The following is a 25,000-nucleotide window of genomic DNA, read 5'->3' on the forward strand; positions in this document are numbered from 1 at the left end:
AGCAGTTTTGTAACTTCTGCGGAACCCTAAGGTTCCGAGGAACCCTGCTTGAAAACCACTAATAAGGTGGTGCCTTTAAGTTAGAATGGCCTGGGCCAATAATGGCCGAAACCTATCAGAGTATCAAAGTATATAATTTATAATATATATATATATATATCTATATAATATATATATTATATATTATATCTATATATATATCAGTGCTTTTCAAACTTTTTACTGGAGCGGAACCCCAAGGAGGAAACATTCCACTGGCTCGAGGAACCCCTGTGCAATAATTTATAGTCTTATGCACACATATCTGCACAGGAGAAATAAAAATTACTGCCGATTTTAGCAGTTTTGTAACTTCTTGCGGAACCCCTGGACTGTACTGACAGAACCCTAAGGTCCCGCGGAACCCTGGTTGAAAACCACTGCTGTAGATTAACCTGGATAATAAAAGGCGGCTAAATCTGACATGCTAGAAACAGGTTTTCGAAATTTTGATACGGATTACCAAAGGAAAGAAATTTGGATCTTTTTTTAGATAAGATCCCAAATAAGTTCTTTAAATACTTCGAAATCAAATAGGGCGCACCCGTACCTTAAATAAGCAACCGGCAAGCAGTCAATTCACGTGCTAGAAATAGCAGCCGAATCTCACACAAACTCTTTTTCCCCACATATTTTTTTTTGTAATTTATTTTTTCATATACGATTCATAGAAGTCGATTGTATCGTATTTTTTATTTTTTTTTATTTTGGAAAAAGCTATTCGTAGGGGTGAGGATGAGTTTCGACAAAAATCCCAAAACTGGTCGGATTCGTTTCTTGGCGACAAAAATTTCAGAGAAATTTCCCGCGGTAAAAACTCATCTATTATATATACTCTTTTACTTGTTTCAGTCGTTTGACTGCGGCCATGCTGGAGCACTGCCTTTAGTCGAGCAAATCGACCCCGGGACTTATTCTTTGTAAGCCCAGTGCTTATTCTATCGGTCTCTTTTGCCGAACCGCTAGGTGACGGGGACGTAAACACACCAGCATCGGTGTCAAGCAATGCTAGGGGGACAAACACAGACACACAAACACACACACACACACATATATATATATATTAATATATATACATATATATATATATCAATATTATATATATATATACAACATATATATATATATTACATATATATATATAAAATTATAAATGAGGGTGAAAATCGATATTAATTTAAATACCGTCAATTTAACACCAAGTGGCTTAGCACAAAAAAACTACGGAGGAAATACAAATTTATACATAAATTATTAGAGAGTTATCACTATGTGGATAACTCTAGTGCTAAAAATAGCTCCGAAGCAACCACAAAAGATCCGTCAAAAACACGAGCGGTCCAACCAATGGACCGCTCGTGTTTTTGACGCCCGAATCGATCTAATTAATTGCATTTCTGACAAACTCTACCGAAGATTTATAGATGCAAGTGTAAGTAAAACTACATATTGCATTAGTAATGAAACAATTGTATAGAGTCAATCTATTTTATTCGTTGTATTTCACTTTCCTTCAGTTAAATGTGTGTTGATTCTAGTTGGAACGGATCTTTGTGGTTGCTTCGGAGCTATTTTTAGCACTAGAGTTATCCACATAGTGGATAACTCTCTAATAATTTACATATATATATATATATACATATATATATATATAATATATATAAATATATATATATATATACATATATATATATTATATATATACATATAATTATATATATACATAATATATATTATACACATATATATATATATATATATATAACATATATATATATATATACATATATATAATATACTTTATTTTAAGCAGCAGAAAATTCAACAAAATCTGTTACTCTGAGTTTTCGTTGCCGTTCATCAGACAGTTTTGCTAGAATGGAACTTATATAAGTTCCATTCTAGCAAAAACTGTCTGATGAACGGCAACGAGAAACTCAGAGTAACAGATTTTGTTGAATTTATGCTGCTTAAAATAAAGATATTATTCTACCACTGGTATTTGAGTACTCTTTTTCCACCTTGTTTCACATTTAGTGTTTACTCCGGTATATATATATATATATACATATATATATATATATACATATATATACATATATATATATATATACATATATATATAATATATACATATATATATAATATACATATATATATATAGATATATACATATATATATATATATACATATATATATATATTATACATATATTATATATATCATACATATAATATATACATACATATATATATATACATACATAATATATATAATACATATATATATATAACATACAAATATATATAATATTATATATATAATATATATATATATATATATTATATTATATATATACGACAGGCTTCTTTCAGTTTCCGTCTACCAAATCCACTCACAAGGCATGGGTCGGCCCGGGCTATAGCAGAGAAGACAAGATGCCACGCAGTGGGACTGAACCCGTGTAGCAGAAAGTGAAAATAAGTGTTGAAACTGTTGCCCTAATTTCTAAAGTGTGTTTTTTTTTTCCTACAAAATGAAACTTGAATTGGCATCTACGAAATTATAGCCACATCTTCAACAAATTCTCTTGACACCACCCAGCCCGCAATCTGTATGTGATGCAGACACAACAGGAATTCGTTGGAAATATCAAAGAAATTTCATGTTACATACCGTTGGAATTTGTAGGGTATAAAGCTCGTATTTAAGTTTTCCGTGATCCTTTAATTCCATTTTGGAATCCCTCTCGATGTCAGAAAACGAAACAATTTTAGTGCGCATGCACGATACGTGAAAGGGCAATTAGTGGGCGACAAGCATAGATATGAGGAAATGAAAGAACTTTTCGCGGAAAAAGTATAAGTTTTTTTTAATATTTCGAAATCAAAATTGGGCGCAATTTAAAAGACTGCCGGAAAGCAGTCTATTCACGTGCTAGAAATAGCAGCCAAATTCATACAAACTCTATTTCGCATATATATATATATATATATATAAAGAGCAATAAAGATTCAAGTTAATTTTAAAAAATTTACTTGAATATGGTACCTAACTTAGATGCACCAAAAAAAACTATACTGATTTAACAATACAGTAATGTGGGGTGATTATAAGCGAGAAAGAAGCAACAAGAATGGATAGGTTTTTAGTACGATCGTTTCATACAAGGACAGGTTTTATTAAAAGTTGCAAAGAGTACAGCATATAAACGAGTCCCGTACTCATCAGCTAAAATACATGTAAGTTCTCTAGACATCCTAGTGTTTGAGGCTATACTCATGAAGTAATGTAGATAATTAAACAGATTTCTAAAGTTCATTAAGTTCTTTAATGAACTTTAGAAATCTGTTTAATTATCTAATTACTTCATGAGTATAGCCTCAAACACTAGGATGTCTAGAGAACTTACATGTATTTTAGCTGATGAGTACGGGACTCGTTATATGCTGTAATCTTGCAACTTTTAATAAAACCTGTCCTTGTATGAAACGATCGTACTAAAAACCTATCCATTCTTGTTGCTTCTTTCTCGCGTATATATATATATTATAATATATATGATATTAATTAGAGACAATTGTCTCTAATTAATATTATATAATATTTTGCTATAAAATTGGATTCAATCCTAAATCTGATTTTTCCCTGTAAATTGGATTTATTCCCTATTATATTATTATATATACATATATATATATATATATATATATATATATATTATTATATTATATATATATATATATTATATATACTCTTTAATCTCTTTTACTTGTTTCAGTCATTTGACTGCGGCCATGCTTGAGCAACCGCCTTTATAGTCGAGCAAATCGACCCCAGGATTTTATTCTTTGTAAGCCTAGTACTTATTCTATCGGTCCCTTTTGCCGAACCGCTAAGTTACGGGGATGTTAACACACCAGCATCGGTTGTCAAGCGATGTTGGCGGAGGGGGCAATACAACACACAAACATACCACATATATATATATATATATATATATATATATATATATATATATATATACGATGGGCTTCTTTCAGTTTCCGTCTACCAAATCCACTCACAAGGCTTTGGTCGGCCCGAGGCTATAGCAGATTTCCAAATAAGTTTTTTATATATTTCGAAATCAAAATTGGGCGCGCCCGTACGTTAAATAAACAGCCGGAAAGCAGTCTATTCACGTGCTAGAAATAGCAGCCAAATCTCACACAAACTCTATTTCGGACATTCATTTACTTGTTTCAGTCATTTGACTGTGGCCATGCTGGAGCACCGCCTTTAGTCGAGGAAATCGACCCCAGGACTTTATTCTTTGTAAGCCTAGTACTTATTCTATCGGTCTCTTTTGCCCAAGGAAACATTCCACTGGCTCGAGGAACCCCTGTACAATAATTTAATAGTCTTATGCACACAAATCTGCACAGGAGAAATAAAAATTACTGCCGATTTTAGCAGTTTTGTAACTTCTTGCGGAACCCCTGGACTGTACTGGCAGAACCCTAAGGTTTCGTGGAACCCTTGTCGAAAACCACTGGTGTAGAGGGTGCTTTTTACGTGCCACCGGCACAGGGGCCAGTCAGGCGGTACTGGCAATGACCTCGCTCGAATCTTTTTACACGTACCACCGGCACAGGTGCCAGTGAAGCGACGTTGGTAACGATCACGCTCGAATGGTGCCCTTTTATGGAAGCCAGTTGGCTGCTCTGGCAACAATCACACTCGCAGGGTGCTCTTGGCACCCTACTAGCATGGGCACAAGTGCCAGTAAGGCAACGCTGGTAACGATCATACTCGAATAGCCGCTCTGTCAACGATCACACTCGGATGGTGCTCTTTGCACCCCGCTAGCACAGATGCCAGTCATCGAATTTGATTTTGATTTAATAATAACTAGCAGTATCGCCCGGCGTTGCTCGGATTTGTAAGGGATATAACTATATAAGCATTTTTAGAGTTATAGCCAAAAAATAGCAAAAAAATGCATTAAAAATGGAAAAAAATGATGGTAAATTTTTTTTTAAATCGTTGACATTTTTAGAGAGTTACTTCCCTTATATAATAGCGAAAAAATGCATTAAAATGGAAAAAATGATGGTAAATTTTTTTTTAATCGTTGACTCATCGTAGACATTTTTAGAGAGTTACTTCCCTTATATAATAGCGAAAAAATGCATTAAAATGGAAAAAATTGATGGTAAATTTTTTTTTAAATCGTAGACTCATCGTAGACGTGCGCTAATACCCAGAAGGGCTCGATATGAATCACGACTATAAGATACCCGGTTTTGGTTAAACTGCACCGCAAAATGTGGGAGTAGTTAGGAATCTAAATCGTAGGAGACAGACACACAACTTCAGTTTTATATATAAAGATAACTTTAGGTCTCACCAAGGAACTGACTAGAGACCGAGACCTTTGGAAGTATGCTGTGTGTGAGAAGACCTGGCAGGACAAGTGAGACCATAACCCGTGGCCTTTACCTGGGATGTAGCCAGTCCATTTATTCTTTTACTCTGTTACTTGTTTCAGTCATTTGACTGCGGCCATGCTGGAGCACCGCCTTTAGTCAAGCAAATCGATCCCGGGACTTATTCTTTGTAAGCCCAGTACTTATTCTATCGGTCTCTTTTGCCGAACCGCAAAGTGACGGGGACATAAACACACCAGCATCGGTTGTCAAGCAATGCTAGGGGAACAAACACAGACACACAAACATATGACACACACATTATATATATATATATACATATATACGACGGGTTTCTTTCAGTTTCCGTCTACCAAATCTACTCACAAGGCATTGGTTGGCCGGGGCTATATTGGAAGACACTTACCCAAGATGCCACGCAGTGGGACTGAACCCGGAACCAAGCTACGTACCACACAGGGACACTAAACCCTACTTGTGAAAACCTGTTAAGGCAAGTGAGAATCAAAATCGAAATCGATCAACATCAATGGAAATTGTAGCTGTTATACCAGCACCGGTGGCACGTAAGAGAACCATCCAAACGTGGCCATTGCCAGCGCTGCCCCGACTCGCCTCTGTGCTGGTGGCACATAGAAAGAACCATCTGATTGTGGCTGTTTGCCGGCCTCGTCTGGCACCTGTGCCGGTGGCATGTAAAAAACACCATTTGATCGTGGCCGTTTGCCAGCCTCGTCTGACACCTGTGCCGGTGGCATGTAAAAAGCACCCACTACACTCACGGAGTGGTTGGCATTAGGAAGGGCATCCAGCCATAGAAACATTGCCAGATCAGACAGGAGCCTGGAGCAGTCTTCTGGCTTCCCAGACCCCAGTCGAACCGTCCAACCCATGCTAGCATGGAAAGCGGACGTTAAACGATGATGATGATGAATGATAATAATAATAATAATAATGATAATGATAATGATAATATTTATGATAATAATGATGATGATGATGATGATGATGATAATAATAATAATGATGATAATAATAATAATAAATGCCCTGATGCATACAGGCAGTGGCTCTCATGGCTTCTGATCTTAACTGATTGGAAGTGTTATCATGTACATTGTTTTGTCTGGTCTAATAAAAGATGGCTACAGCAAATATTCTGCTCAATACCACAGATTTGCTTGTCAGTTGTTTGACCTTAACCAGTTGAGCATGTCCCTTAGTGGCTCACGATATGTGCATCTCTGATCACGAGCAGAAGTAGTGTGGGAGCATCATAGCCATTGTTTGAGAGGGATTCTTTGGGCTTTGAATAATTCACCTCTGGAAACATGGGTGGTTTTTTCAACATCCTTAAACAACCCTTATTCATGGACCGTTTGAGCGGGATGGGCTACTCAACCTGAAGAAAATTCTAACTGGGCCCCACCTGCAAGGTCATGTGCTGTTTATTTGATATGAGATCACCATGTCGCGACAATAGGTTGTGATGCATGTGCCTGGTGTACCCTTATCAGACGGGTAGTCATGATGGGTATATTGGGCTTCGTATATTTTATCCCAGTGTCACTTTGATGGCATGAACTGCTCTCTCACTCAATAATAATAATAATAATAATAATAATATGATAATAATAATAAATAATATTAATGATAATGATAATAATAATAATGATAATAACAATAATGATGACGATGATAATAATAATTAATGATAATGATAATAATAATAATGATAATAATAATGATATAATAATAATGATATAATAATAATAATAATAATAATAATAATAATAATAATAATAATAATAAATAATAATAATAATAATAATAGTTATCATGTACATTGTTTTGTCTTGGTATAAAAGATGGGCTACAGCAAATATTCTGCTCAATACCACAGATTTGCTTGTCAGTTGTTTGACCTTAACCAGTTGAGCATGTCCCTTAGTGGCTCACGATATGTGCATCTCTGATCACGAGCAGAAGTAGTGTGGGAGCATCATAGCCATGTGTTGAGAGGGATTCTTTGGGCTTTGAATAATTCACCTCTGGAAACATGGGTGGTTTTTTCAACATCCTTAAACAACCCTTATTCATGGACCGTTTGAGCGGGATGGGCTACTCAACCTGAAGAAAATTCTAACTGGGCCCCACCTGCAAGGTCATGTGCTGTTTATCTTGATATGAGATCACCATGTCGCGCACATATGGTTGTGATGCATGTGCCTGGTGTACCCTTATCAGACGGGTAGTCATGATGGGTATATTGGGCTTCGTATATTTTTTCCCAGTGTCACTTGATGGCATGAACTGCTCTCTCACTCAATAATAATAATAATAATAATAATAATGATAATAATAATAATAATAATATAATGATAATGATAATAATATAATGATAATAAAAATAATGATGACGATGATAATAATAATAATAATGATATGATAATAATAATAATGATAATAATAATGATAATAATAAAATGATATAATAATAATAATAATGATAATAATAATAATAATAATAATATAATAATAATAATAATAATAATAATAGTTATCATGTACATTGTTTTGTCTTGGTATAAAAGATGGGCTACAGCAAATATTCTGCTCAATACCACAGATGTGCTTGTCGTGTTTGACCTTAACCAGTTGAGCATGTCCCTTAGTGGCTCACGATATGTGCATCTCTGATCACGAGCAGAAGTAGTGGGGGAGCATATGCCATGTGTTGAGAGGGATTCTTTGGGGTTTGAATAGTTCACCTCTGGAAACATGGGGGTTCTTTCAACATCCTTAAACAACCCTTATTCCGGAACGTCATTGAGAGGATGGGTACTCAACCTGAAGAAAATTCTACTGGGCCCCACCTGCCAGGTCATGCGATACTGTTTATCTTGATATGAATCACCATGTCGCGCACATATTGTTATGATGCATGTGCCTGGGTACCTTTATCAGACGGGTAGTCATGATGGGTATATTGGGCTTCGTATATTTTACCCCAGTGTCACTTTGATGGCATGAATGCTCTCTCACTCAATAATAATAATATAATAATGATAATGATATAATAATAATAATAATAATGATAATAATAATGATAATAATAATAATAATGATAATAATAATAATAATAATGATAATGATAATAATAATAATGATAATGATAATAATAATAATAATAATGATAATAATAATAATAATAATGATAATAATAATAATAATAATAATAATAATAATAATAAAATAAATAACAACAACAGACAGCCTGGAAATTATTTTAAATTATATTTGTTAACATTTTCTATTATGATTTTTGTATATCCTTTTCAAGAATTTCTTTTTTGCTTGGATTTTTAGCTTCCTTAGCAAAGTCGAGAAGTCTTCTCTGTCTTTCAGATTCCATTTGAGACATTTGGGATTTCAAAACAGTCAAAAGATGAGGGAATTTCTCTTCCATTTTCTTTGGAATATGCATATGAAAGACCTGAAAATATTTTAGAATCTGCTGAGCATTATGAAGTTCCAGTTTGTATTCTCTTGCAATGTGGCTGGCGCTGTATAATTTTGGATCCGTCTGGTGCTGAGAAATGAGATTCAATGCTTGACTTATAGTAACACGACCCGGTGGTACATTAGCCGGTTCCACGACTCCGTATTCTGGTTCTGGCAGCGATGTAGAACGATCTGGTAATTTGGGGTTTTTGAATGGCTGGAACAAAAGTAAAAAAAATATATATATATATCTTTATATATAAAAGTGAAGTTGTGTGTCTGTCTCCTACGATTTAGATTCCTAACTACTCCCACATTTTGCGGTGCAGTGTAACCAAAAGCGGGTATCTTATAGTCGTGATTCATATCGAGCCCTTCTGGGTATTAGCGCGCGTCTACGATGAGTCTACGATTTAAAAAAAAAATTTACCATCATTTTTTCCCATTTTTAATGCATTTTTTGCTATTATATAAGGAATGTAACTCTCTAAAAATGTATTATTAAATCTCAGAACGTAAAAAGCTACAGTAACACCCCCCTTTGTGGTTAGCCATATTGAGATGGCTATTATACTTTACATCTCTAAAAATGCTTATATAGTTATTTCCCTTACAAACCCGAGCAACGCCGGGCGATACTGCTAGTCTATATATATAAGACTCAACTTGTGTGTCTGTGTGTGTATCTGTGTGTTTAACTTTTGGATCTACCAAGTTTCATTATTAATGATGGAAAGTAGTGTGTAGCAAATCTATATATATAAAGCTGAAGTTGTCTGTGTGTGGCAGGTTTGGTAGCCTTCAACTAACACTATCTCCTTTGAGACCCTGCAGCGCAAGTTGACCAAAATTGATAGTATGATAGAAGAAGGCTTGCTCTTCATTCTGTAGGAGATAAAATTCAAATCGGACCATGTTAACACCAAAAATTATTTACATCAAAAAGGTGCTTTTTTTCTGTGAAAATCCCTATTTTTTACGATTTTTGACTGCTGTGTCGCCATTTTTCAGTGTATTTCAACCAGAAAAATGTTCACTTGAAGAGAATAACAAGTTGCATAATGCAAAATTTTTACTTTTCAAAAATTCCAATTCTAAAGGGTCGAAACAAACCCAAGCAACACTGGGTGATACTGCTAGTATAGAAATAAACCTATGTTGTCGAAAATGCCTATTGTTATACTAATGATAGAGGATCTTTTCGGTTTGAACGGCAGTTTTTAACATAATTTCTGGGTAACTAAAAAATTTTAAACTTCGTATACTGGTAGAATGTGTTCATAAAACATCCCTTTCTCTTGGCTTTATTGAGAAAATTCTATAATTTGTAAGATATTTGGTCTTTAATTTCTTGCATTTCGGCAATTTCAACCAATCAATGATGTCTATTGAGGTAAACAACATTCTGTGCCGTATGAATATGTCCCTCGTTTAAGAAACAGATTGGGTTTATTTACATTTGTGAAGAAAAAAAGATACTCTAACCCTAACCCTAAAACAGATTGAAATGCAATAGATCGATACTAGGGTCATAATTATGGGTGACAATTTCATATGACATCACTAGAAAAAACTGCCGTTCAAACGGAAAAGATCCATGATAGAAAATGCTACCATGGAGAACGGACGTTAAACGATGATGATGATGACAGGAAGGATACACTGCACAATGAAGTATGTGATTCCTTGATACACAAAACTACAGGATGGTCATGGATGGGACAGCTTTGATTTTAGGTCTACTGAATCAAGGCTGACCTGGGGTGAAACAACCACAGCAACTTCTGACAGCATAAGTTCTTTTGAGGTCAACGCTTCATGGACACCTTCTGCAGCCCTCATCATTGTCAAGCGTCATGAAGACCCCCTTAACTGATGCGGCCAGTCATTGGGGTGTCACACTGGGTGCTTTCATAGCCAGCCATCCCCACTGGTTAAGTTAAATTAATTTTTTGGCTCAAAAAGCAAAAAGCAAGGCCATGTAGAGGGACATGGTGTTATGTACAGGGTGGTGTTCATGCAAAGAGTTCAGGCCATTTCTGGTCAAGGGAGACTTTGAACCGAGCGGTCGTCGGCATCTTCACTATCTCGTCCGGCAGCTTATTCCACGGATCCACAACCCGGATGGAGAAAGCCCCTCTCCTTCGATTGAGATGAAATCGTTGCAGATAGAGCTTTTTGAAGTGACCCCACAGCCGACGCTCTGGAGCAGGAGTGAAGAACAGCTCTTTCGAGAGGTTACACTTTCCGCTTATGATGTTGTGAGCAAGAATGAGATCACCATGGCGTCGTCGTTTTTCTAGAGAATAAAGGTCGAGCGTCTTCAGCCTTTCTTCATAAGACAAATGCTTGAGACCAAGAACCATGTGGGTAGCCAGCTTCTGGACTCTTTCGAGATGATGTATGTCTTTGAGGAGATAAGGACAAGAGGCTTGAATCCTGTACTCCAATATGGGTCTCACCAGCGTGACATAGAGCGGTAGGAATATGGCTGCCGTGAGCATTCCGAATGACCATCGAATCAAGAACAGAACTCCGCATGCTTTGTTGGCAGCATGGACGCACTGGGCCGAAGGTCTCTGTTATGCATAGCAGATTTGCTGTGTTGGGACCTGTTCAATCTTTGGTGGTGCCAGACTAGGTTTTCTTTTGTCTGTCTGCCTCTCTTTTGGCTTCCCTCATGTGGGCCCCGAAGAATGGTTTGGGACAGGGAGCTGTAGCGAAATACATGGAGGGGTGATGGGAACCACCAAGCATTTCTAAGGATTACAGAAATGCCGTAACGGAAACACAAACAAGACTGAACCCCTCACATGACACACACAAAAAGAAAGTAACTCTGCACCCTTTTCTTAAGGGTTCTTACCTTGTTAGCTGGTCCAACAGATTCCACCCGAACAACTTTAAGTCTTTCATGAAGGAGCTCGTCTTTTGAGTTAGTAACAGGGTCAGATTCTGAGAATATAAACAAACATAGATACCACAAATTAAAGGTTGAAATATTATATATGAGAGACATGAACATCAAAATAAATATCAATGGAAATAGTCGTTGTGATACCTGCGCCGGTGGCACATAAAAAGCACCATCCGAACGTGGCCGATGCCAGTGCCGCCTTGACTGGCTTCCGTGCCGGTGGCACATAAAGAGCACCATCCGAACCCCGCTGTGCTTGAGGAGACCTATTGAGTCAAGTACATGAACATCGAAATAAATATCAATGGAAATAGTAGTTGTGATACCTGTGCCGGTGGGACATAAAAAGCACCATCCGAATGTGGCCGATGCCAGCGCCGCCTTGACTGGCTTCTGTGCCGGTGGCACGTAAAAAGCACCATCTGAACGTGGCCGATGCCAGCGCCACCTTGACTGGCTTCCGTGACGGTGGCACGTAAAAAGTACCATCCGAACGTGGCCGATGCCAGTGCCGCATAAACTGGCTTCAGTGCCGGTGGCACGTAAAAAGCACCATCTGAACTTGACCGATGCCAGCACCGCCTTGACTGGCTTCCGTGCCGGTGGCACATAAAAAGCACCAACCGATCGTGGCCGATGCCAGACTCCCCTGGCACCTGTGCCGGTAGCACATAAAAAGCACCGACTACACTCACGGAGTTGTTGGCATTAGGAAGGGCATCCAGCTGTAGAAACACTGCCAGATCAGACTGGAGCCTGGTGCAACCTTCTGGCTTCCCAGACCCCGGTCGAACCGTCCAACCCATGCTAGCGCGGAAAATGGACGTTAATCGATGATGATGACAGAGTGGGAGAGATAGAGAGAGTATTTCTTTATTCACCATAAGTTTGAGAAAAAGAGGGGACAATACGGGGACAGACAAAACAAACGTTGGGGTCAGGGTATCGAATGAGACGAAACGTATGAATAAACAAACAATTAAAATATATACAACTAGAAGTATCGCCCGGCGTTGCTCGGGTTTGTAAGGGAAATAACTATATAAGCATTTTTAGAGAGTTATAGCCAAAAAATAGCCAAAAAATAGCAAAAATATGCATTAAAAATAGAAAAACAAATTATGGTAAATGTTTTTTTAAATCGTTGACTCATCGTAGACATTTTTAGAGAATTACTTCCCTTATATAATAGCGAAAAAAATGCATTAAAATGGAAAAACATGATGGTAAATTTTTTTTAAATCGTTGACTCGGTTATGAGTAATGTGTGAAAGAGAGAGATAACTGATTTTTTACTCGGTGTATGTGTATATGTATGTATGCATGTATGTGTGTATGTATGTATCTATGTGTGTGTGTATGGCCGATTCATCGTAATTACGATGAATCGGCCATACATACATACACACACACATACTTACACACACACACACACATACATGCATACATACATATACACATACACCGAGTAAAAAATCAGTTATCTCTCTCTTTCACACATTACTCTCTGTCTCTTCGCACACACACTAACAGAAGCACTTCACTTACACAACATACTGTCTGTCTCCCACACCCCATCAAACACACACACGCGCACTTCAAAGAGAAACTTCCTCGTCATAAAATCGCTTCCTCTTAGTCTCTTTCGCTCTCATTACTTATGTAAAAAATAAAAGTTTTTTACGGAAATCGACGGAAACTTGTGCTACGACAAGCGAAACGTTGCCCACCCCCTGGCTTTCCCCCCTATATACACGGCTTTATATATATATATATATATGTGTGTGTGTGTCTGTGTGTGTGTGTATAAGTTTGTGTGTCTGTGTTTGTCCCCTAACTTACTTTGTGGTATATATATATGGCATTGTGCTACGACAACCGAAACGTTGCCAGGGGGTGTATATATTTACCTCGTTCCTCTTGTCCTTGGGTGACTTCAGGTTGTTTGTACCTAGGAGCAGACACGGACTTAATCTTCTGCCTCTCAAGTTCCCGATGGGCCCGGGCTTCAATATTGAAATTCTTCAGCGGCCTCAACACTGCTGACCCGAAGTTACCCATAATCAGTCCGATCAGATCAGATCAGATCAGAGATCAAAGCCCCCAGGAGATTCGCTGCAAGGAGTTCATTCGGGTGTTATGATGTAACTGACATTGACACGGGGGAGGTCAACAACGGTGTAACATCAACATATGTCCACCACACACCATCAATGATATAAGGGAGATAACTCTCGCTCTTTCTTCGGCTCTCTACTTCGCTTTCATTTCTCTTTCTCTTTCCCTCTCTCACTTTACACTTTTTCTCGCTTCTCTCTCTTACTCTTTCTCTCTCTCTTCCCCTCTCTCTCTTCCCCTCTCTCTCTTACTCTGTCTCTCTCTCTTCCCCCCTCTCTCTCTCTCTCTCTTTCCCTCTCGGCAACCTAATTGAATACTTTACAGTTTTTCTTATATAACAATTTTGTTACGTTTTTTCGGATCTTTTCGGTTTACTCTCTCTCTTTTACTCTTTTACTTGTTTCAGTCATTTGACTGCGGCCATGCTGGAGCACCGACTTTTAGTCGAGCAAATCAACCCCGGGACTTATTCTTTGTAAGCCCAGTACTTATTCTATCGGTCTCTTTCACCGAACCGCTAAGTGACGGGGACGTAAACACACCAGCATCGGTTGTCAAGTAATGCTAGAGGGACAAACATAGACACACAAACACACACACGCATATATATATATATATTATATATATATATATATATATATATACATATATACGACAGGCTTCTTTCAGTTTCCGTCTACCAAATCCACTCACAAGACATTGGTCGGCCTGAGGCTATAGTAGAAGACATTTGCCCAAGGTGCCACGCAGTGGGACTGAACCCGGAACCATGTGGTTGGTAAACAAGCTACTTACCACACAGCCAGTCCTGCCGGTTTGAACGGCAGTTTTTAACATAATTTCTAGGTAACTAAAACATTTCAAACTTCGTATACTGGTAGAATGTGTTTATAAAACATCTTTTTCTCTTGGCTATATTGAGAAAATTCTATGGTTTGTAAGATATTTGTTGTTGTTTTTTCTTCAATTTCTGCAATTTCAACCAATCAATGACGTCTATTGAGGTAAAAAAAAACATTCTGTGCCGTATGAATATGTCCCTCGTTTAAGAAACAGATTGGGTTTATTTACCTTTGTGAAGAAAAAAAGATACCCTTCCCCCCACCCCTAACCCTAACCCTAACCCTAAAAGAGATTGAAATGCAATAGATCGATACTAGGGTCATAATTATGGGTGACAATTTCACATGACACCGCTTGAAAAAAACTGCCGTTCAAACCGAAAAGATCCTTTTTATTCAAAATATGAACAAGGATACATTATAGAAAAGGAAAAAAAGCAAAAAAGAAAGAAGAAAGGGGGAGAAGGAAGAAAGAGAAAATCACTAATTCATCACCAAGTGTTTGGCAAAGTTCTTGTGATCGTTGGAATGTGATACCCGTGAGAACGCTTGGCTTTTCCAACGCCTTAGCATCACAACGCCTTAGCATCACACTTAGCGTGGCTTAGTGGTTAGGGTGTCAGCACCATGATCGTAAGATTGTGGTTTCGATTCCTGGACCAGGCGACGCGTTGTGTTCTTGAGCAAAACACTTCATTTCACGTTGCTCCTGTCCACTCAGGTGGCAAAAATGAGTAACGCTGCGATGGACTGGCGTCCCGTCCAGCTGGGGAACACATACGCCATAGAAACCGGGAAAAGAGGCCCATGAGCCTGGCTAGGATTTAAAAGGGCGCATTTTATTTTTTTACTAGCAGTATCGCCTGGCGTTGCTCGGGTTTGTTTCGACCCTTTAGAATTGGAATTTTTGAAAAGAAAAAAATTTGCATTATGTAGCTTGTTATTCTCTTTAAGTGAACATTTTTCTGGTTGAAATACACCGAAAAATGGTGACACAGCAGTCAAAAAGTCGTAAAAAATAGGGATTTTCATAGAAAAAAAGCACCTCTTTGATGTAAATAATTTTTGGTGTTAACATGGTCCAATTTGAATTTTTTCTTCTACGGAAGGAAGAGCAAGCCTTCTGCTATCATACTCTCAATTTTGGTCAACTTATGCCGCAGGGTCTCGGAGGAGATAGTGTTAGTTGAAGGCTACCAAACCTGCCATACACAGACAACTTCAGCTTTATATATAGAGAGAGATTTAGCATCGCCATCGCCTGTGGTAAAGCCGCGAATGTGTTGACTTGCTTCAGTGTGACCAATTTGGTGTTGGGATCTTTTCGGTTTGAACGGCAGTTTTTTCTAGCAGTGTCATATGAAATTGTCACCCATAATTATGACCCTAGAATCAATCTATTACATTTCAATCTGTGTCAGGGTTAGGGTTGGGTGGAAGGGTATCTTTTTTTCTTCACAAATGTAAATAAACCCTATCTGTTTCTTAAACGAGGGACATATTCATATGGCACAGAATGTTTTATTTTTACCTCAATGGACGTCATTGATTGGTTGAAATTGCAGAAATTGAAGAAAAAAATTAATTCACCATTGTCTCATTGGACGGTCTCTTCTAACAGAACTGCTTAACCCTTTACCTGTCCTGTGTAACACATCTAATATACAGGACACATATCCTTGGCATCCAAGCATCATATACGATTCACATTCTCAAATTTTTTCAACTACCAGAGTAACTTGAGACTTATGAAAGGAACGGTTTATATAACTTAGAACATTTGAAGCAAGGGCTATCTAAAAAAAGCTCATGAACAAGGATGGAGGTTTAGGACAAATTTATGAAAATGCTTTAGACAGGCAAAGAGTTAATGACACAGATAGACTCACTATGAATATATAGTTTGTATAATATAATACACTTATGTTACATTAAATGGTCTCTTCTAACAGAAATGCTTAACGCTTTACCTATTTCTTTATTACCCACACGGGGCTAAACACAGAGGGGACAAACAAGGACAGACATAGGTATTAAGTCGATTACATCGACCCCAGTGCGTAACTGGTACTTAATCTATCGACCCCGAAAGGATGAAAGGCAAAGTCGACCTCGGCGGAATTTGAACTCAGAACGTAACGGCAGACGAAATACGGCTACGCATTTCGCCCGGCGTGCTAACGCTTCTGCCAGCTTAACGCTTTACCTGTCCTATGTTTTACACCTGGCACACAGGATATATATCTTTGGCAGCCATGCACTATATACGATTCACATTTAAAATTTTTTTTTAAATACCAGAGTAACTTAAGATTTCTGAAAGGAAATATTTATATTACTCAATACAAACAAAACAAGAGCAAACTAAAAGGTCTGGGGGATTTAGGACAAACTTATGAAAATGATTAGGACAAGCTTTTGCTTGTGATGGAACTACTCTGGGAATACAAGTTTATGTTTTTTATTTAAATGCTGCATTAAGCAGGGAAAGAAAATTGATAACGAGGTATTGATTAGCACCGGATATTTTAATTAGCTATAAAAATACCAAACATAAATCTGTTATTTCTTCTGAAATACCAGGGTAACTTAAGACTTTTGAAAGGAAATTAGGGTTAGGGAAATATTTATATTACTCAAAGGAAATATTTATATTACTCAATACAAGCAAAATAACGGCCAACCAAAAGGTCTGGGGGGGGGGATTTAGGACAAACTTATGAAAATGATTAGGACAAGCTTTTTCTTGTGAAGGATCTACTCTGGGAATACAAGTTTATGTTTTTTATTTAAATGCTGCATTAAGCAGGAAAAGAAAATTGATAACCATATACCTCTTTCCAAGTGCACATTACCAGGATGGCGACAAAGTGCAGACGACTGGCTGGGTGGATCCTAAGAACATTCAGAACCAGAGATAAGGAAACTATGATGGTCCTCTGGCGGACATTCGTCCTCAGTCGCCTGGATTACTGCTCACAGCTATGGTCACCCACCAGTGTAAAATTAACAGCAGACCTTGAAGCAATCCAGAGAAGATTCACAAAGAAGATCGTCTCTTTGCAACAGCTCAGCTACTGGGAAAGGTTGAAACAGCTAAGACTCTACTCCCTGGAGAGAAGACGGGAGAGGTATGCAGTAATATATGTCTGGAAGATCCTGGAAGGAATTGTGCCAAATTTTGGCATTGTAAGCTACACCAATGCTAGAACGGACGACACTGCATAGTGCCAAAGATCCGGCAATGCCATCACGCTTCAGGACAAGCTTCTGCAACAGCCTGGGTTTCAAGGGCCCACAGCTTTTTAATATTCTCCCAAAGAGTCTGAGGAACTTGCACAAAGTAGATGTAGCGGTTTTTAAATCAAAACTGGACATCTTCCTGTCAAGAGTCCCAGATGAACCTATCTCACGGCAAGAGGTGCAAATGAGAGTAGCTATATCAAACTCCATTCTTCACCAAGTGCCACATATTAGACGAGGTTCGTCTCAATAACAGTGTAGCACAAAACGGCGGTGCATCAGCATGGCCGCAGCTCTGAGCTGAAACTAGAGAAAAAAAATATATATATATATTATATATATATATATTATATATATATATATATATATTATATTATATATATATTATATATATATATATATATATATATATATATATATATATATATATATATATATATATAATATATATATATAAGCCTTATTGTATTACCGTGTGTATTATGTTCGTAATGTGAGCTGCGTTGTTGTGCATGACACTTGATCTGCAGAGTCCATGTTGTAGTGGTCGTTTATTTCATTATTTCAGTGGACATTTTCTTATTTCTTATTTCTTATTACCCACAAGGGGCTAAACACAGAGGGGACAAACAAGGACAGACAAAGAGATTAAGTCGATTACATCGACCCCAGTGCGTAACTGGTGCTTAATTTATCGACTCCGAAAGGATGAAAGGCAAAGTCGACCTTGGCGGAATTTGAACTCAGAACATAAAGACAGACGAAAAACTGCTAAGTATTTTGCCCGGCGTGCTAAAGTTTCTTATTTCTTTATTGCCCACAAGGGGCTAAACGCAGAGGGGACAAACAAGGACAGACAAACGGATTAAGTTGATTACATCGACCCCAGTGCGTAACTGGTACTTAATTTATCGACCCCGAGAGGATGAAAGGCAAAGTCAACTTCAACGGAATTTGAACACAGAACTTAGTAGCTGACGAAATACCTGTTTCTTAACTACCCACAAGGGGCTAAACATAGAGGGGACAAACAAGGACAGACAAAGAGATTAAGTCGATTATATCGACACCAGTGCGTAAATGGTACTTAATTTATCGACATCGAAAGGATGAAAGGCAAAGTCGACCTCGGCGGAATTTGAACTGAGAACGTAGCGGTAGACGAAAAACTGCCAAGCATTTAGCCCGGCGTGCTAACGTTTCTGCCAACTCGCCGCCTTACTTCATTGGATATTTTCTGCATACATTGTGTCTTGTGTTTGTAGTTTCCGAATCCTTTGATACGTACTCATTCCCACGACCAATACAGAAACTGGTTGACAGGTGGAATTGGCCTGTTTACGTACCATTTTGTCCAGCTTATAAATTCCTACATCACCAGGCTCGTCAAACGTATGGCTGCCTGTTGTTCGTGCCGCAAAAAACCAACTGAACCTGTGCCAAAACAATCCATTGAAACTACGCTGTAACCATGATTTCTAATAATTTTGTTCACATGTTCACACACGCAGAAGGTCGTGAGTTCCATCCTCACCAGAACCCGTTAATATTTTAACGGCGGTGCATCAGCTTGGCCGCAGCGTGTCTGTGGAGTGCTCAGCCACTTACACGTTAATTTCACGAGCTGGCTGTTCCGTTGATTCGGATCAACCGGAACCCTCGTCGTCGTAACCGACGGAGTGCTTCCAACTCCAACACCCTATATTGTATATTGGTTAGTGAATGATGTGGGAAGGGTACATTTAAGGGTTACAACAATCCCTTAGTGTTGTCCTGCCAAAGTTATTGTTTACAGTGAACGAACACACACAAACCAACACACACACATAAATACACACACAAACACATACATAAATACATACTTTTTCTTTCTTTTACTCATTTCAGTCATCTGACTGGAGCCATACTGGAGCACCACCTTGAAAGGTTTTTTTTTATTTTAGTCGAATAAACTGACCCCAGAGCTTATTCTTTGTAAGCCTAGTACTTATTTTATCAGTCTCTTTTGAGACACACCAACACCAGTAGTCAAGCAGTGATACTGGGACAAACACAGACACAAAGATACACACACATATATATCTATATATATAAAACTGAGATTGTCTGTCTGTCTGTATGTGTACCTCACTAAAACTCAAGAACTACCCAACCAATTTCCTTCAAATTTTACACATGCTTTATTTGGGGTCCATGCAGTGTCATGGGCCCTAAAAATTTTCAACCTCTTGCCTAATTCGAGCCCGGAACAATCTCTTTCTCTTACACTATTTCAGTATTATGTGTCAAAAGTGAAACAATAACATCTCTATTGTAATGTGAGATAATACTTTCAGTTTTAATAGGTTTAACTATTAATATTTTCACTTTGTATATATATATATATATATATTGTAAAAATAAACCATTCACACCGCAAGCATATATGTTTCATGTCTATTACTTTCACTATGATATATTTATCATAGGGCCAACTAAAGAGTCTGAAAAGGTTTAGGACAAAATTACAAAATTGCTTTGGACAGTCAAAGAGATAATGTCACAAATAGGCTAACTTTGAATATATACTTAGTGTAACAATAGGCTAATGTTACATTAAATGGTTTCTGTTTCTTTATTACCCACAAGGCGCTAAACACAGAGGGGATAAACAAGGACAGACAAATGGATTAAGTCGATTACATCGACCCCAGTGCGTATCTGGTACTGAATTTATCGAGCCTGAAATGATGAAAGGCAAAGTCGACCTCGGCGGAATTTGAACTCAGAACGTAGCGGCAGACGAAATACCTATTTCTTTACTACCCACAAGGGGCTAAACATAGAGGGGACAAACAAGGACAGACATAGGTATTAAGTCGATTACATCGAACCCCAGTACGTAACTGGTACTTAATTTATCTTCCCCATAAGGATGAAAGGCAAAGTTGACCTCGGTGGAATTTGAACTCAGAACGTAACGGCATACGAAATACAGCTATGCATTTCGCCCGGCATGCTAACATCTGCCAGCTCACTGCCTTTTCTTAAATGTTACATTAAACGGTCTCTTCTAACAGAATTGCTTAACCCTTTACCTGTCCTATGGTTTACACCTGACACACAGGATACATATCCTTGCAGCCATGCATCATATACAATTCACATTCTCAAATTGTTTCAACTACCAGAATAACTTGTGATTTATGAAAGGAAAGGTTTATATTACTCAATACGAACAAAACAAGGGCCAAATAAAAGGTCTGGGGGGGATTTAGGACAAACTTATGAAAATGATTAGGACAAGCTTTTTCTTGTGAATGATCTACTCTGGGAATACAAGTTTATGATTTTTATTTAAATGCTGCAATAAGCAGGAAAAGAAAATTGATAACAAGGTATTGATTAGCACCAGATATTTTAATTAGTTATAAAAATACCAAACATAAATCTGTTATTTCTTCTGAAAACTTCAACCGGCAGGAAAAAAAACGGTCTATATATCAGTATTTGCTTGCTTCATTTAGAAATTTAGCATGATACTTAATGTGGTCACCAATAAAAGACGCGATGAAGTAGTAACCGTGGCCGTAGCCCTGAAAATAGAAAAGGGACATATGAGGCAGGAACATTGTTGTCTTATATTGATGTGTTATTGAGCAATGATGACCAACACCTCTGAAAATATGATTATTGATGTGTGGCAAACAAAGTAAAATGGATCCCCACAACACCTCCAGATCTACAGCCTGTATCTTCTCTTGTTCCTTGAAGGGTTGCTCTGGCACCTGTTCCAGGCTAAAACCGACCTCACCTGTGCTTGTACCATGTAAAAAGCATCCAGTCCACACTGTGAAGTGGTTGGCATTTGGAAGGGCATCCAGCTGTAAAAACCTTGCCAAAACCGACCTCACCTGTGCTTGTGCCATGTAAAAAGCATCCAGTCCACACTGTGAAGTGGTTGGCATATGGAAGGGCATCCAGCTGTAAAAACCTTGCCAAAACTGACCTCATCTGTGCTTGTGCCATGTAAAAAAGTATCCAGTCCACACTGTAAAGTGGTTGGCATTTGGAAGGGCATCCAGCTGTAAAAACCTTGCCAAAACTGACCTCACCTGAGCTTGTGCCATATAAAAAGCATCCAGTTCACACTGTGAAGTGGTTGGCATTTGGAAGGGCATCCAGCTGTAAAAACCTTGCCAAAACTGACCTCACCTGTGCTTGTGCCATATAAAAAGCATCCAGTTCACACTGTGAAGTGGTTGGCATTTGGAAGGGCATGCAGCTGTAAAAACCTTGCCAAAACTGACCTCACCTGTGCTTGTGCCATATAAAAAGCATCCAGTTCACACTGTGAAGTGGTTGGCATTTGGAAGGGCATGCAGCTGTAAAAACCTTGCCAAAACTGACCTCACCTGAGCTTGTGCCATATAAAAAGCATCCAGTTCACACTGTGAAGTGGTTGGCATTTGGAAGGGCATGCAGCTGTAAAAACCTTGCCAAAACTGACCTCACCTGAGCTTGTGCCATATAAAAAGCATCCAGTTCACACTGTGAAGTGGTTGGCATTTGGAAGGGCATCCAGCTGTAAAAACCTTGCCAAAACTGACCTCACCTGTGCTTGTGCCATGTAAAAAGCATCCAGTTCACTCCGTGGGGTGGTCGGTGTTAGGAAGGAGGCATGCAGCTGTAAAAACCAGGCCAAAACAGACACAGAAGCCTGGTGTGGTCTTTCGCCTGACCAGCAGCTCTGGTCAAACCATCCAACCCATGCCAACAGATGCTAAATGATGATGGTGGTGATGAGGATTTTCCAAGTCCTTACCTCATGTTTCCGGATTGTGGCTGCAACATTTTTCTCCCGAACAACCTTCTCCAAATTCTCTGTTAATAACACATCCTTTAGAAAGATATCAGCCAAACCCTAAAATACAAAATTAAAATCCCAATTAATCCCACCTAATCTGGTTTCAATCCTAATATTACAACAGTACAATTATTTCTAGCCTCAACTCTACAATACTAAATCAACCTTTTAGCAGTCACATAATCAATCAAACCCGACAAATGAAGTGAGTTCATGGTTCATAGGACGGCCTGCTGTGCTAACCTTGGATTGTAGAGTGACCCGCTGTTCTTGAAGAGACCTACTGAGTCAAGTACGCCAACACCAACATCAAAATGAAAATCAAATGGAAATTGTAGTTAAGATACCCATGCCGGTGGCACGTAAAAAACACCATCCGAGCGTGGCCGTTTGCTAGCCTCCCCTGGCCCCTGTGCTGGTGGCACGTAAAAAGCACCCACTACACTCACGGAGTGGTTGGCGTTAGGAAGGGCAAACAGCTGTAGAAACACTGCCAGATCAGACTGGGCCTGGTGCAGACTCCTGGCTTCCCAGACCCCGGTCGAACCGTCCAACCCATGCTAGCATGGAAAACGGACGTTAGACGATGATGATGATGTAATTGAGGGAGGGGGCAGGCGATTAAATTGACCTCAGTATGAAACTGGTACTTAATTTATAAACCCCGAAAAGATGAAAGGCAAAGTCAACCTCAGAGGAATTTGAACTCAGAACGTAAAGACGGATGAAATACCTATTTCTTTATTACCCACAATGGGACAAACAAGGACAGACATAGGTATTAAGTCAATTACATCGACCCCAGTGCGTAACTGGCACTTAATTTATCGACCCCGAAAGGATGAAAGGCAAAGTCGACCTTGGTGGAATTTGAACTCAGAACGTAACAGCAGACGAAATACCTATTTCTTTACTACCCACAAGGGGCTAAACACAGAGGGGACAAACAAGGACAGACATAGGTATTAAGCCGATTACATCGACCCCAGTGCGTAACTGGCACTTAATTTATCGACCCCGAAAGAATGAAAGGCAAAGTCGACCTCGGCGGAATTTGAACTCAGAACGTAACGGCAGACAAAATACCTATTTCTTTATTGCCCACAAGGGGCTAAACACAGAGGGGACAAACAAGGACAGACATAGGTATGAAGTCGATTACATCGACTCCAGTGTGTAACTGGTACTTAATTTATCGACCCCGAATGGATGAAAGGCAAAGTCGACCTTGGTGGAATTTGAACTCAGAACGTAACAGCAGACGAAATACCTATTTCTTTACTACCCACAAGGGGCTAAACACAGAGGGGACAAACAAGGACAGACAAACGGATTAAGTCGATTACATTGACCCCAGTGCGTAACTTCTACTTAATTTATCGACCCCGAAAGGATGAAAGGCAAAGTCGACCACGGCAGAATTTGAACTCGGAACGTAACGACAGACAAAATACCGCAAAGCATTTCGCCCGGTGTGCTAATCTTTCTGCCTTAAAATGTAAAACTTATTGGATTACTTATGCATTATCTTGCAGCTTCAAGATTCTGATGATGTAGGTGTTTATTTTTAGAATGACATTGTAGGGTAAGTATGACAGGCCAGATCTGGTCACTTTGAACAAATAAACAGGGACAGTATTCAGGCTGGATTTGACCAGTTTAAATGCTAAAGGATTAAATACCAATTAATCCTATTTAATCTGCTTTCAATGCAAAATTACAATGTATAATTATTTCTCTTTTACTCTTTTACTTGTTTCAGTCATTTGACTGTGGCCATGCTGGAGCACCGCCTTTAGTCGAGCAAATCGACCCCGGGACTTATTCTTTGTAAGCCCAGTACTTATTCTATCAGTCTCTTTTGTCAAACCGCTAAGTGACGGGGACGTAAACACACCAGCATTGGTTGTCAAGTGATGCTAGGGGGACAAACACAGACACACAAATACACACACATATATATATACATACATATATACGACAGGCTTCTTTCAGTTTCCGTCTACCAAATCCACTCACAAGGCATTGGTCGGCCCGGGGCTATAGCAGAAGACACCT

The 25,000-nt window shown here is 38.6% G+C and overlaps 2 protein-coding genes across 2 annotated transcripts in view; both read right to left on the bottom strand.

Annotated features, from left to right (window-relative positions):
• Positions 1-8,747: 8,747 nt before the first annotated feature.
• Positions 8,748-14,110, bottom strand: LOC115225844 (NADH dehydrogenase [ubiquinone] 1 alpha subcomplex assembly factor 4). The gene is made up of 3 exons (XM_029796830.2): positions 13,804-14,110; positions 11,843-11,931; positions 8,748-9,193 (listed from the first exon to the last, which is right to left on the bottom strand). The coding sequence occupies exons 1-3, from the start codon at positions 13,952-13,954 to the stop codon at positions 8,789-8,791; spliced, it is 645 nt and encodes a 214-aa protein (XP_029652690.1). The 5' UTR covers positions 13,955-14,110; the 3' UTR covers positions 8,748-8,788.
• Positions 14,111-21,409: 7,299 nt separating this feature from the next.
• Positions 21,410-25,000, bottom strand: part of LOC115225663 (S-formylglutathione hydrolase-like) — a 30,702-nt gene continuing 27,111 nt past the window's right edge. Inside the window, 2 exon segments of the mRNA XM_036514534.1 lie at positions 21,410-21,671; positions 22,901-22,999. Of these exon segments, the coding sequence (XP_036370427.1) occupies positions 21,579-21,671; positions 22,901-22,999 (192 nt within the window). The 3' untranslated portion in view covers positions 21,410-21,578.

The sequence above is a fragment of the Octopus sinensis genome, linkage group LG28, assembly GCF_006345805.1.
Source record: "Octopus sinensis linkage group LG28, ASM634580v1, whole genome shotgun sequence".
Taxonomy (NCBI): Eukaryota; Metazoa; Mollusca; class Cephalopoda; order Octopoda; family Octopodidae; genus Octopus; species Octopus sinensis.